General features: G+C 36.1%; 1 protein-coding gene across 1 annotated transcript in view; it reads right to left on the bottom strand.

The window, feature by feature from the left end:
• Positions 1-497: 497 nt before the first annotated feature.
• Positions 498-14,663, bottom strand: part of acadsb (acyl-CoA dehydrogenase short/branched chain) — a 31,035-nt gene continuing 16,869 nt past the window's right edge. The window contains exons 4-11 of the mRNA XM_052026981.1: positions 11,353-11,559; positions 10,398-10,568; positions 7,217-7,342; positions 4,406-4,498; positions 3,907-3,996; positions 2,411-2,548; positions 1,977-2,076; positions 498-1,068 (exon numbers count right to left, since the gene is read on the bottom strand). Coding sequence (XP_051882941.1) covers positions 998-1,068; positions 1,977-2,076; positions 2,411-2,548; positions 3,907-3,996; positions 4,406-4,498; positions 7,217-7,342; positions 10,398-10,568; positions 11,353-11,559 — 996 coding nt within the window. The 3' untranslated portion in view covers positions 498-997. The remainder of the gene's footprint in view (positions 1,069-1,976; positions 2,077-2,410; positions 2,549-3,906; positions 3,997-4,405; positions 4,499-7,216; positions 7,343-10,397; positions 10,569-11,352; positions 11,560-14,663) is intronic.

Genomic DNA, 14,663 nt, shown 5'->3' with positions numbered 1-14,663 from the left:
GGTGGCCAACACCTGTTCAACACTAGCTGACCCAACCATCATACAACATTGTCTTGACTTCCATTGAGCACAAGGAGAAATGAGACATGCTAAAAATACGTTTTCATGAGTTGAAGCCATTTCACCACCCAGAGTATTTTGAGGAAAAACAAACACTAAGCCCTATTTCTTAGCATAGTATCTCCCAGTACAGGACGTGTCCTTTCAGTTAATCATATCTGCGCTGGCTCTTTGACAGAGCTATTCAATTGGTGTCACACTCCAAACTTTTCCTCAAGAGCCTTGTAAATTAGTTCACTTCAAGCGCTATGTTGAATTATCTTCTGAAAGGTTCTATGTAGTCTGATTCCACCACACTCAGGGAGTATACTCCAGATCTTAACTCTGCATGAAAGTATTTTTTCAGTAATCCTCTCCAGTTCTTTTGCTAATTATTTCGAATCACTAACCTCTGCTGACCAACCCAATTATCAAAGAAAATTCACTTACTTTAAATGCAAAAATGTGCATTTATTTTACAATTTATTATGAAAAGTACTGACAAGACTTATACACAGATGGAAAAGCACAAAATGAAGATTATTTGCAATCAGTTTCAATTTGCCAAAGATGTCAGAAACAAACAATCTCAAAAATAATTTCATTTTGAGGATAGTTAAACATGGATGGCAAAGTAATGCTTTTCTAATGCTCTTACAAGTAGTGCTTCATAAGTACAGATAATTTACAACCTATACCAAAGATATTATGCAAAAATAATTATTTCTATTAATGCAAGAACAAACCTCAATCCACTGCTATGTAATGCTATGTAAGGAGGATCGGGGAAATATTTTTAGAACAACTAAAATGGTATTTGATTTTACATGTGAAACTTTATTGTAAAGTATGCAAGCTGGATGGTAATTTTTTGAAGATGGTTTGCTGATCTGCAGTAAACTGTTTTGTGTCTGTACTGCACTGTGATCAATGGAGTTGTTGACGTTATGCAGCAATGTTAGAATCCTTGATCTATCAATTTTGCAATTGTATTCAGTTGAATATTGGAGGTTCCTTCATATATTGAACCTGGAAAAAGGACAGGAAATAAAAATTATAATTTGCAAATGGAAAAAAAAACTCAAGTGCCGAAACCAAATGAACACAAAAGCAAATTTGTTTTGGATCAATGCAGTTTTATACTGACAAACCAACCACATGATGATTATGGGCTGAGTCTAGCTGGATCTGGCCAGTTGCCTATGCTAGCCACCCATAGATCCCATTTGGCCTGATGCTGTGGGCTGGACTAGTGGACCCCCGCACCATACACGAGTTGGTGAGGACTCAACAAATATGGAACAGGCAGCAAAATAAAGAGATCTATCCTCTGGAATGTCCCTGACAGTCTTTAACAGGAACTGGGCTGAAGGCACAGTAGCATCTTCTGCAGACCTGGGAGGATTTTCTTTTAAAGACAGTTTTTAAAAAGCTTTTCTATTCAGGGATATTTAAATATGAGTAAGAAACCTGTAAGTTAAGAGAATAAAAATAAATTTAAACATTAAAGTAGTAAGATTATGATTTAAATACCAAAATAAATAAAATAGGGCTGCAATGTACCAAGCAGATGGGATGCTGATGCTCAAACTTATCTTGGGCTTTGCTGGAACAGTGCAAGAGCCAAAGATTGACATCAGAGTGGGAGTGAGATGGAGAATTAAAGTGGGAGGTAACTAGACGATCAGAGTTATCCTTGAGACTGAACAGAGATATACCGCAAAACAGTCACCCAATCTGTGTCTCGTTCTCCAACATGGAGGACAACATATCACAAGCACCAAATGCAGTACACAAAATATTTTACAAGAGATTTCATGCAGTGATTAGGAGTAGAGAAAATTATTTACCATTTTAAAAGTCACTATATAATTAAGCCTTGAGTAAGCAATGTTTAATCATGCAGAGTGTAATCATGAAAAGCAGTTTTTCTTTACCTATTTTACAATCTCGATAGTATTTTTCTATGGGATAATCTTTGGTAAAGCCAACTCCTCCCATCCACTCAATACATTTGGCAGAAGTCTTGGCTGCGATCTATAAGAAACAGACAAGTTATCTCATCATTAATCACATATACAGTATATGCAACATTCATTCATCCAAAATAACAACTGCTTAACATGCTTATCTTTTAAGATAAGCAAGCAGGCTTATTATCAGGCCTTCTGCTGATGGTGCTCTTTAATTACTTCAGAATGATCCTTACGTTTTTCTTTTCTTTTCCAACTGCCCCCAATGGGAAATACGCAACCTTTTTTCAGCATCTCTAAAAGACCAAAAGTTGGAAAGTAGCTATTGCTGCCTAAACTTTGCATATTAAAAACTACTGAACCCTTCAGTTATTTGCCCATTCCATGTTTCAGTTTACCTCAGAAGTGTAATACTTTGCCATACATGCTTCTTTAATAAAGGGTCTCCCTGCTTCTTTCAGTCGAGCAGCGTTGTATGTAAGCAATCGTGCAGCTTCCAACTGGGTGGCAATCTGAGAAACCTGGTGTTGCATGCCCTGTACCAATAAGATTGGAATGATTTTAAGTACTCCAAGTAGAAAGGTTCTTTTGTTAATTGAACTACTACACACAAGCACAATTCGACATTTTAAAACTAGATATTATCTTCACAAAACCAATACCTTCCATGATTCTCTTTTACACCTGTTAATAACTCAGTGCATTAACCAGGTTGTTGCAAAATATTTTAAACAGAATTGGATGTCCCAGATGTTGTGGTCAGCAGTGAAGGGTTCGCTACATTTTTAGCAGCAGAACATGGAAAACAGTAGTGACCCAAGTCAACAGGCCAAACAACTGTGTAAGCTCCTTGAAATTAGAATTGATGAATCCTTAACCTCAGCAAGTGGAAGTTAGAATATTTAATTCAATGCCAAAAAGATATAGATGGAACCAATCTGCATTTGCAACATCAATTTAGATTTTTGTAGTTAAGTCTCTATAGTGAAACTCGAGTCCAGAATCTTGTTAACTGAGAGGCAAGAGTGGACCATGGCAGACACTATTTATACAAAACTGCATGTAATAACAACATAGCCAACCAATCAAGCTTATTGACTACACTACAGCAAGTGATTGAGATTGATCTTAAGCACATAGTTTATATGCAACAAGCCTCCACTGTCTGCTCTCTCCACCCCTGAGAAACTACCCTGTTTTAATTAGTACAAGCTGATAATAGTTTATTGTTTTAATTAATTGAGTAGTCTGGTTTCTGAACAATCTCATATTGCTTGCTGGACTTTAGTAAGTCAACGTCCAGTAAAGAGATAGGAAGCTAGACTTTCATCTTTTAATCAATTCTGGATGTGGATACTGTTGGAAAAGCCAGTATTAACTGCACATCTCTAACTGCTCAAGATGTATTCATGAGACACCTTCTTTAATCCCTGCATCTTTTCCAAAGGTCCTCTCTTCTCTAGAAATATAGTATCTCCTAATATACAACCTAGATGTGGCCTCAGATCTTAAGAATTCAATTTCTGGTCCTAATCTTTATAATTTGAACAAACTCTCAACTCAGTCAATTCCTTTTATAATCCTTAATCTGATCACCTCTCAGTGCAATTACCAACTCAAAATTAATCATTCTCATTTCGAAAGACTACAAAAGGTGGCAATCTCAGTTGGTTGAATTGTCACAATAGGACTAAGGTGGTCCTTTATAAAAATCAACTTTCTATTCTATTAGAGCAGTGTTCCATTCCCTGATTTATATGCTTCAGCTTCAATTTAGAGGCAGCAGAAAATGTAGGAACTGCTTTCAGAAAGGGGAAGTGAAAGAGATACTTGGAACAAAGTTATTTAAGAGAAGGTAATTCAAGGAAACTTAAAAGCAAATTTGAAACGGTACCTGGAAATCGTATATTCTTTTCCCAAATTGCACACGCTGCTTTAAGTAAGGAATGGTGCTATCAAAGCAGCCCTGTGCCAACCCAAGCATCTGCAAAAAAAATTACAATCAAATATCAATGCTAAAGAAAAATAAAATTTAACGCATTCATTTATTTTAATTCAAAACATTCCTCTATAATATCATTCTGTCTGTTTCCACAAAAATAATGCAGATTACTCAAATTTTGAGGTGAAAAGGCCAAAAGACCCCATCTATGATCACCTAACACAGTGCAAAGCCAGGACCCACCATGGAAGTTTCCCAGCTACTCAATTCATTAACTAGCAGAACAATTTGTATAGTAGACTTCCTCGCCAGAATTTGTTGCTCAGCTCTCAGTATTTCATGAATATAGCCCCAATGCACCCTCGCCAGGATTACTTTCCATCAATGGCATCAAGTACCTAGAAATAATATATTTGCAAACAAAAAGGTATTAATGTATTGTTTTACAAACCTGTGCAGCAATCCCAATCCTGCCTTCATTCAGCATTCCAATTGCATATTTGTACCCATGACCCAGTTGGCCTAAAATATTACTCTCTGGAACCTGCGACACAAGTAAATAAAAAGATTCAATCCAGAAGAGAAGGAAAATTAAGTAATATAAAAATAACAAAATTTATGATAATTAATTAAATTTGTATGGCATTGCCCATGCAAATTAAGTTGATAAAAGATAGGAAATGTAGTTGGATGGCAGTATTAATTCTTTTGCTTAATACAGTACTGAAGTAGATGAGGGTCTTGTGACATTATGCTCAATTGATAACCAAGTTTATTAGAAATTTATTGGGCCTTAGACACTTAAATCCATGTATACAAGGTGAAAACCAAACAGAATTAATACTTCTCAAAATGATGAGCACAGCTTAGAATAAATAGGAATCAGTCTTTAGAACAGTTTTTACTTTTAAAATCCAGGCATTGTTGTTTATTCTGATATTTCACACTTGCAGTCTGGTGACTTCAGTACAGAGAAAGTCTCTGTACAGTTTGCAGTGTAATAATGCTGTGAAAGAATCTGTAGTTGCTATATTGGCCTTATCAGTCACCTCAGAGTAGTAGCAAGCTTCCTCTTCTTTCCCACTGACTTACCATCTTATATTGGTATAGCAAGTACTAGACTATGGCTGCTCATTATCCATTAATCCAAGTGGAGTCTCTGACTGTTCCTTTTATTCCAGAAAGGAGCCAAGGCCAGGTAATGTGAGGAAAAGCAGAAACTGGGGAAGAGAAGAACTGAATACTTGGCCTGACCTCCCCAACACTTCATATCCTTGTATCTTCTTCAATCCTCTTAAAACAAGTGTGGCTTCAGTTAAGAGCTCATAAATTTAGTGGAGCAGTAGGAGGCAGATCTTTGCAGGCTGCTAATGCAGGGAATCCACAAAGACAACCGTAATCTCCCTGCAAACTATGAAAAGTACTGGAAACAGCAATTAAATATTTGAACAAGTTACACAATCATGCTTCGCTCATTTAATGTAAAAGGTAGAAGCAGTTTTGGAACAACAATCAGGCAATGGCATTTAGGATTGTAGTTAGAGGTAGAAGAGAGTTTCCGTGGAGGTAATATTTATGCAATTGGTAAGATGAGTTCCAGCAAACTTAGGTAATGAATTCTGAATACCAAAAGGAGAATTTCAAAAGACATTCTATAAAAGTGAATTATTCTTATTACAGCTATAAAATAATTTCAATTAAAATTGGTTCCACAATGAATTCAGCATGGTTCTTTGCAAAACAGCCTTTTACTCACTAAACACTGAAATTAATTGTTGAAAATTCCTGTCAAAATGAGCACTTCAGCAAGCATAAAGCCTCTTAGAATTCTTTCAATTATTTTCTCAATATTTTATAAAGCAATTACTTGAAGAATCTGCTCCACATATCAGTTCAGGTACAGTATATGTGAGCACACTATTAATCAGTATTATGTAACAATCTTCTGACCCCACTACTTATGTCCCACCAGCAAATAAAATCCCCGTTGTTCACACTTAAATTCTGGTCACCTTAAAACAGACAATGATATTTGGCAAGGGATTGTATTATGGACATGAATGCAGAGCAAAACCCAGAGACGTTGAGATTCTGCTCCATACAAGCACATTCCAATGCCACTTAATACACCCACCAGTGAACAAAATGCAAACACTAATATTACATCAGGTGACAATTCTGTGAATCAGCATCAAGGTCTCCTTGGAGGAACAAATCTTACAATTTGAGAGTCTCGGTCTACAATGCATTGGTTGTAGATTGGATTATCTGCACCAGGAAAGAAAATGGAAAGAATATCCAGAGAGCTTGAGTCCAGTACACACTTTGCCAAATAGTCATAAAAAATTCTGTAGTGCCCAAGGGGTTTACTTTTGGTCTTTTGCTTATCTACATATTGTCTGTACATAACCTCACCCACAGAAGTTGGTCTTGCCTTTTATGATATTCTGATGAAGAGTAAATGACTTTTCTCCATCTTCCACTGTCTATTGGAAACTGTCAAATATTCCATCACAGACAAGCCTCAATTTCATCCATGAAAAGACAATCTTTGTTTCTACTGTATAATGTGCCCTCTTGCCACTAATTCTGGTTTCTTATGCATTTCTCTCCATTCCCCACATGATTTTTGTAAATTGTTACAGTTATCTGAAGTTTCCTATTTTGGGAAGTGATCTTCAGGCAGTGGCCAGGTTAGCAACTGCCATCTAGATAGGAGTTTGTTGCACGTAAAGACGCAGAATGTACAGATGATATCACATTAAAATACAAGGTTTTTAATAGCTATTTACATTACAAGCCACAATGCTTTCAAGACCCAAGTTCTCCAATAGCCCACTTGGTAAGATGAGGATTGAATTCTAAGCCAAGTAATGGTGGTGCTACATTTGGCATATGTACATTTGTTGAGGAGAGAATTGTAAAATTATTCAAGACTTGTCTACAAGTGCTATTAAATGCTATATTATTGCAAAAGTCAATGTATTGATGTCAGATGAACATACAATTTGGTTTTAATATTTTTCAAATAGCTGCCAACAATGAAACTAAGTGTAGGTTAACATAGAAAGAATGGTCATTTGGACAAGATAGGTGAATGGTAATCAAGGGACCACATCCAGACAAAAGTCAATCTCTCCGACAAAGAAGACTGAAATTAGTAAATATATGTATATATATACACACATACACACATATACACACACACACATATACACCTAGCATTACAGTGAGTGTTAAACATACATTTAAAAAAACATACCTTGACATTGTCAAAATTGACAGCACACGTAGATGATGCTCGAATCCCAAGTTTATTTTCTTTCTTTCCCACTTGGAGACCTTCAGTATCTTTATCTACTATGAAACATGTGATTCCTCTATAGCCCTGGAAATACAAGATAATAACTTTTAAAAAGTGAATGTGACAAGTTAAGTTCATCCATCAATTTCCAGCACCTTCTTCTAAATTAACATTCAGATTTTACTACTTTTCATCTGGTTTTCAATTCACTCAGTGAGCTGGAAATTGATGGGAAATCTGAGGTGTCTTATGCCAAGATGTTGGCATTTATCCCTCCTCAGTACCAGCAAGTTCAAAACTCCAATGTGAATGTAAAAATCCCAGCCTTACTGGCTGAACTTTGATGGTAATTTCCTAGTTCTTTCCACCAAGCAAACTGTAGAAAAGCCATCACAAAATTGATTGTTAATGGTGTATGCCAATCATGCAAGGCAGCATCCAGCTAATGATTGGCTTCCATTTGATGTACCACAGAATCCAAATATCCAAAAACAGAAGAACAAATTAAATATGGTTGAAAACTGAAATGTGTACCTATATGTGTACAAGAAAATCAGTACCTTAAAATTTCAGGAAAAACAACAGGAAGGTGAAGAATTGCAAGGCTCTGCAAATACTGTGGCATTGAATTCTATTCTCATGCCCTGTATTACATGTTCTCATCTGAGCCATTCCTGCTGAATTGAGAATAGTGAAGTCTTTAGGTTGTTAGTTTGGTGCTATATTCAAGCATGCAAACAAGATTTCATAGTGTTCAAGAATATTGTCAAATAAAATTGACTTCCAATTACCAACTTCTGTCATCTAACTGATGCAGAGATGTGTTAATTCATTTTTTTGGACCATCTCAAGTTCACCTGTTCTAAAGCAAAAACTTTCAACTGATTTCAACGAAGTTCTTTTCTAAAGTTTGGTTCTTGCTCATTAAGCTCTGAATGCAAGGGGAGTACTATTTAAGCTACTTGACATTGCAACAATATTGTTAACTTAAGGAAATTTTTAAAAGATTTTAAAACAGCTACAGTAGGTATTAACTCTATATTAACATGATATAAGGTTAAGTAGCAAAGTATGAGTCAGTTATGTCAAAGACAATGTCAACTGCAAAGAATACAATGAAGCAGAACTGCATTACAGAATGAGAAGGTCACACTAATTAAAAATGTACTGTTTATAACAGACTGATAACTGTAGACAGAAGTATATTAAACCTATCAAGAACATGCTAAAGAACTATGAGACAAGAATTAAAATCAAGAGCAGAATACTGATTAAGAGATAGGAAACTGAAATATCCAAAAGGATTGTGTCACTGAAGCAGAAGATATTTGTGACAGAACGAGAGACAATTCATACTTTCTTAGGAGGTCAAGGAGGTTCAGCTTGTCACCAAACACTCTAACAAACTTCTACAGAAGTTTTGTTGGAAGTGTCCTGACTGGTTGCAACATGGTTTGGTATGACAATTCAAATGTACAGGAACGCAAGAAGCTGCAGAGAGTAGTGGACTCTGCTCAAGACATCACAGGCACATCCCTTCCCACCATCGGTAGTATCTACAAGAGGCACTGCCTCAAGAAGGCAACATCCATCAAAGATACCCACCATAAAGGCTATGCCATCTTCTCACAGCTACCATCGAGCAGGAGGTACAGAAGCTGAAGTCCAAGAACAGCTATTTTCCTTCAACCACTTGGTTTGTGAACCAACTGGTAAAACCCTAATCATTACAGTTTAGCTGGATCACTTTGTATTAAAATGGACTTTTTTTTTGTTCTAATTGTGTTTTCTTGAAAAAAATGTTTAATTTATGTTCTTTATAGTAATTTTTGTCTTTGCACTGTACTGCTTTATGTCTTTGTATTGTACTACTGCTGCAAAACAAAAAATTTCATGACATACAAGTCAGTGATAATAAACCTGATACTGATTCTGAATGCTGCTTATATGATGCTTTACGCCTGTGATGCTGCTGTAAGTCGGTTCTTCATTGCACCTGTGCATACATGTACTTGTGCATATTATAATAAACTCAACTTTGACAAGGGTATCTGACAAGAAAATCTGACAAGACAAGAAAATCCTCCCTGTGAGACATCAAATATGATTGATAAGGAATAGATCAATCTACAAAAGAAGAAATGGGGCTAGTAAAGAAAGAAATATTTTTCCTAGATGATAAAGGGCAATACAGCTCAACAGACTGTTAGTTACCATGCAAGATCAAAGAGAAAAGGCTTCTAAAAGAGGAGCACAAGAACATGGATTGAGAGAGTAAGCGGTAGAGAGGGAGTACAAGCACACTAGGAAGAGAACCTCCAGTCAACAGGGACAAAAGAGACCACACCATGGCAAGTGAACCCTCCAGGGCTGAGGAACAGACTGTGACTATTTTTGTCAAGTATTTTTTCTTTGTATTGGATGCAAATTATATAATTAATCTGTTATAATTATTAGCAACATAACTGTACACAGTGGTACAAATCCTTCAAGTTAGAATAAAACAAAGCATTTATTCCAATCAACAACAACATCCATGACAGAGTTTATCTCCTACGTGTGCAGTCAGCCAAATCCCTTGTACACACCACATGTTCAATTCTTTTTATCCTGTCACTCAACCGCCTTTACAACCCATTTGAAAATGCTGTCCTGGCTTCTACTACAATCATATAGTCTGATGGTGTGTTCCACAGCCTCAGTACCCACAGTTATTAAGAAAAATTCTTCTTTGCTATCCTGAAATTGCTTATAGTTAATTTACTAACTGTGTTCCAAAGCATTGAAAACATTATTTGTACACACTCTTAGAGAAGGCACATAGGGGATAAGAGATTGTAAAGATTCACATGTTCAAGGCTAGGTTGACAAGGTAAAACTTTAGCGAAAGCTAAATAAACCAAAGACAAAAAAAAACTTCTACAGGCTCCCTGAACTTGACAGAGAGGGCAGCTAGGATTAGTTTTGAATCAAAGCGATTTAAGTAACATTTTAAAAGAACATTTCTGGTGAAGGAAACCAAGTAGTTCATTTTGTATTTGGTTTCGAAAACAAAATTATTCATTCAAAACAAAATTATAAATATTTGTATGGCGTTTCCTGAACAGTTCACAATAAAAATATTTGCTTTAATACTTACAGCGGAGGGGTTTGCATTTGCCATAACTAGAAATATTCCAGCAAAATCAGCATTACTAATCCACATCTTGGAGCCATTGATGACATAGTAATCTTTATGTTTCTCAGCACTAGTTTTCAAAGAGAATGCATCACTTCCAGAATCAACTTCTGAAAGACAGAAACTGCCAACCTAAAAAGATTTTATAAGTGGTTATTAAAGGTTACTACATGCTTTATGAATAGTAATGTTGCAGACTAATTATTTGTTACTATAATCTTAAATAAATGACAAATAACAATTACCGAATATATTCACCAATTACTGAACTTCCCCAATCTCTCCCAACTCCAATTGCTGTTTGGACCTGTGGCTGCCAATCTCCCAAATCCAGCCTAGAGAAGGGTGTGCAGGATGGTACAATTTTGTCTAAAAAAAATTGGAATGGCTGGTCTTCTGCAAATGAGTCATTGAAGTCCAGCTGTTGCGCCCAGCTGGTGAACCCTAATGGGTGAACTACAATTTCAGGTTTAAATGTTTGTCATGGAACAAGCAAGCAAAGTTAATTTTATTTAATCTTCAGGTCACTGCAAACAGCAAACTGCCAATTTTTCACGAACTAACGCTACACTGCATATTATCTCTACAATGATGCAAATTGGCATTGTTCTATTTCCCATGTGAAGTATAACTGCAGCAGACTTTCTTCAAACAACAGTATGGATAATTCTTGGATTTTTCCAAAAAGCTAATTTTTTTGGCCACCAGCCTTCCTTGAAAAATTTGTACTAAAAGGCACTAGGATAGAGGAGAGAAAAAAAATGCATGGTTGCTATATCTTTGTTGCATGTTAGAGCATTTTAGATAACTGAAAACCATTCTATAATTCTCAGAATTTAATTTTTTGAATGTTCTGATCCTTCAAGTACAAAAATAAATTACTCTTTAAATTCTACAATTTCCATTCACTGCTCACCAAATCTTTGGCAAGTCGAGGTAGATATTTTCTTTTTTGTTCTTCTGTCCCACATTTCATTAATAATGTGTTGATCAAGGTGTTCTGTATATCACAAAGGACTGCTACTGAGGGGTCCACTTTGGCCAACTCTTCAATGACAAGGATAGAGGAAAAGAAAGTTGATTCTGATCCACCGTACTTTTCCTGAATTTCAATTCCCATTAACTAAAAAATAAAGGGAAAATCACAAATAAGGAACACAATTCAAATAACCACAAATACTATTTAGCAAATTGAATTGCAATGAATGAAAACCTGGCACTTTCACTGGAGTTTTGCAACTGGAATGGTAAACAGTGGATAAATAAATCAATGCATACAAAGCCAGTGATGATGTTACTATCAAATCAGACTATATGAAAATTTGAAAGAAAGTAGATGTTTTGTGACGTTGATCAAGTTTGTAGTGTTAGAGAAAAATGAGTAATTATGCCACTAAAATGAAATTACTAACAGTGCAGAAGGAGAGTGCAATTAAATAAGTGTGCCCAGTGTGGGAAGAGAATTTCAAGAGACATACATATTTGATATATCAAGGGTCCATTTGTTTTAGGGAATACCTGCACAGAACCACTTACTTGTGAATGGAGTTCTTGAATCGAACATTTTATTTTAGGAATTAAAAGAATAAAGCTGCACAGCAGGTGCAAGGCATGTGAAAATATCGAAGAGGAATGGGAAACCAACTGCCAGCTGGTAATCTATTACAATCCTACATTATTCAGAGTGCAGATTACTGAAACAGCATGAGAAATACCAGTCAGAGCTTGGTGACTTGTAATCTTTTAAACTGGGGCTTATTCAGATAGTAACAAGGGTCAAGATCCTGGCGAGAGATAGAAAAAAAAGAGCAATATAGAAGATGGAACAACTGATAACTAACTGATAAATTAAAGCAAAAGAGTAACTTTTTGTAATTGAAAAGTATGAATAATTATGGCAGGATTTTGTGAGAGTGTGAAGAGGAGAAATAAAGAGGGCTTGGGGCTGGAGATTGAGAATCACGGCTAGGGACACTGAGGAAGATGTGAGAGAAGTTTGGGGTCTTCAAATAGACCTTTGTCTGTGATAAGATGGGAGTGGAGATAGAAGGAAAACTTGGTGAAGTGGGATGGGGGTCAGGTTATGGCCCTTATGAGAAATAGAAGAATTGTTTAGAGTGGGGTGCTGGCTGGTGCCTTCCTTGGTGTGTGTGTGTGTGTGTGTGTGTGTGTGTGTGTGGGGGCGGGGGGGGGGTGGGGTGCAAGGTTGGGGAAGGAGAAGGTTCAAAGACAAGTATATGAGACTTGATCTTCAAAAGTCTCAAACCAACACTACAGTACTGATACTTTTCTCCCAGGAATGTCCAATGATGAAAGCACTGGAAATTGTATCATATGCAAGGGTGAATTCTTCCAGGAAGTACCTGGCTAAATTTCAGGAATAAAGTGAAATGACCCATGAGTGGTTAAAGCCAATTCTCAATCATGTAATGCTGAAAAATACCAGCATTACGCACTTGAATTTCTCAGCCTTAATGTTCTGAAAAGTACAATTTCCCCAGGCCTTGCTGATGAGGAAAAGAATCAATGACAGGCATGTCTATTGTGGTGATTTTTCTATTTAACTGTGCCACATTAGTAAAAAATGACTCATTGTAGAAAAATTAAGAATATTACATTGTTGGTGATGGTTTAAAAATAAGGCACTAAATCTTCAAGTGCAACAGTTTTAAGTTCTGCTTTGTTTGGAGGGAAATATAATTGATGCCCAAATAATAAATTATAATAACTTGAAACAAGCACGAGTAACAAAGCTCGATTAATAAAAATTGTTCTTTTTTTTTCCCAGATCATAGACCTTACTAATGTAGCAAAGCAGTCATTGCTGCAATGCAAGGGAATGCAACAGCTAAATTGGCCATGGCTTATTCCAGAAACTGCAAATGGAATGAATAAAAGAAGGGGCTCTTTCCAGAAATACGTTCATGGGATCTTTCATGGCTCCCCAACTTTTCAGTTGGCTCTTAATTTAACATATTACCCAAAAGATTGCAAATCTAACAATGCAACATTTTCAGCATTGCAATGAAATATGAAGACAGATACAGGTTTAAGAAAAGCTTAAGATGAATCCTGAAATCTCTTTCTCTTCAAAAGTGGGGGGGTCACAAACAGCCAAACTAAATTGTCATAACTCTTTATAAATCAGCTTTAAAAATGTTTTCCTTCACTTAAATCCTGTACTTTCTGTATTTGTTCAATAATTCCCTTTGTAATTGCTAGGTGCAACACTATAAATTTTATGTTAATTACAAGAGTTGAAGTTAACAATGCTCATTGTTTCTACAGAGTAAATAGGACAACTTCAGATAACTGCACATGCCCATGACAAATCTACTGTGAGAAGATACCCTTTACTCTATAGCCTACGTTACACAGCAGTCTTTGCCAAAAGACTCCCATATTGAGTGTTTTTTTAAGCCTCTGTTAATACCATTGCCGGTTATGGGAAGCATACATTAAAACCTCTCCCCCTGAAAAATATTTACTTTCAAAATTCATTCCCTTCAGAACAGCAAATGCACTGACTGTGCACTTAAGGCAGATGATTCATGTTTTATGCCTCAAATTCACTTGACAATTGGGCAAATCTAATCCAATTTATTCCAACAGAATATTGACCACATGAAACTATATTAAGAATTTCTCAAATACACATCAAATGTGGAGCTCCCGAAAGCAATAGTGCAATATGCCTCAACCTAATCTAAAGATCTACATTGTAAGAACAATATTATGTCTAATTCAACAACACATAGACTTATTGGAACAAGAATCCTCTGTATCAATTGAGAAGTTGTAAGAATTTTTTTAAAAAAAGGAATTAGTATAAGATTAGTGCAAGTAGGTTGTTGATAGTCAGCATGGACTTGATGCACCAGGGAGCCTGTTTCCATGCTGTATTGCTCTATGACTCCATGGCCTGTTAATTTCTATATCGAAGTTAAGAGCTGCTTATTTATTTCACCAAGGATCCTTACTGGCCAAGGTTAAATGATACATTTTATATCAGACTGATAAAAGGAGTTTTGTTTAGTGTTCAGAGAATTATACCTTTTTCCCCCCCAACAATTTAATTGCAGTTAAGCAGCTTGATAAGGTACATAACTAATTTGGGCACAGTGTACAAGGAAAACAATAATTTGTCCACATGAGAAACACAGAGTGCAAGCAAACCTCAAAATTTTAAACCATCAGAGAGGATGTGCATACCTCGAGTCCAGATTG

The sequence above is a fragment of the Pristis pectinata genome, chromosome 12 (genome assembly GCF_009764475.1).
Source record: "Pristis pectinata isolate sPriPec2 chromosome 12, sPriPec2.1.pri, whole genome shotgun sequence".
NCBI lineage: Eukaryota > Metazoa > Chordata > Chondrichthyes > Rhinopristiformes > Pristidae > Pristis > Pristis pectinata.
The sequence above is the reverse complement of the archived record's forward strand: the minus strand, read 5'-3'. Positions and strand labels throughout refer to the sequence as shown.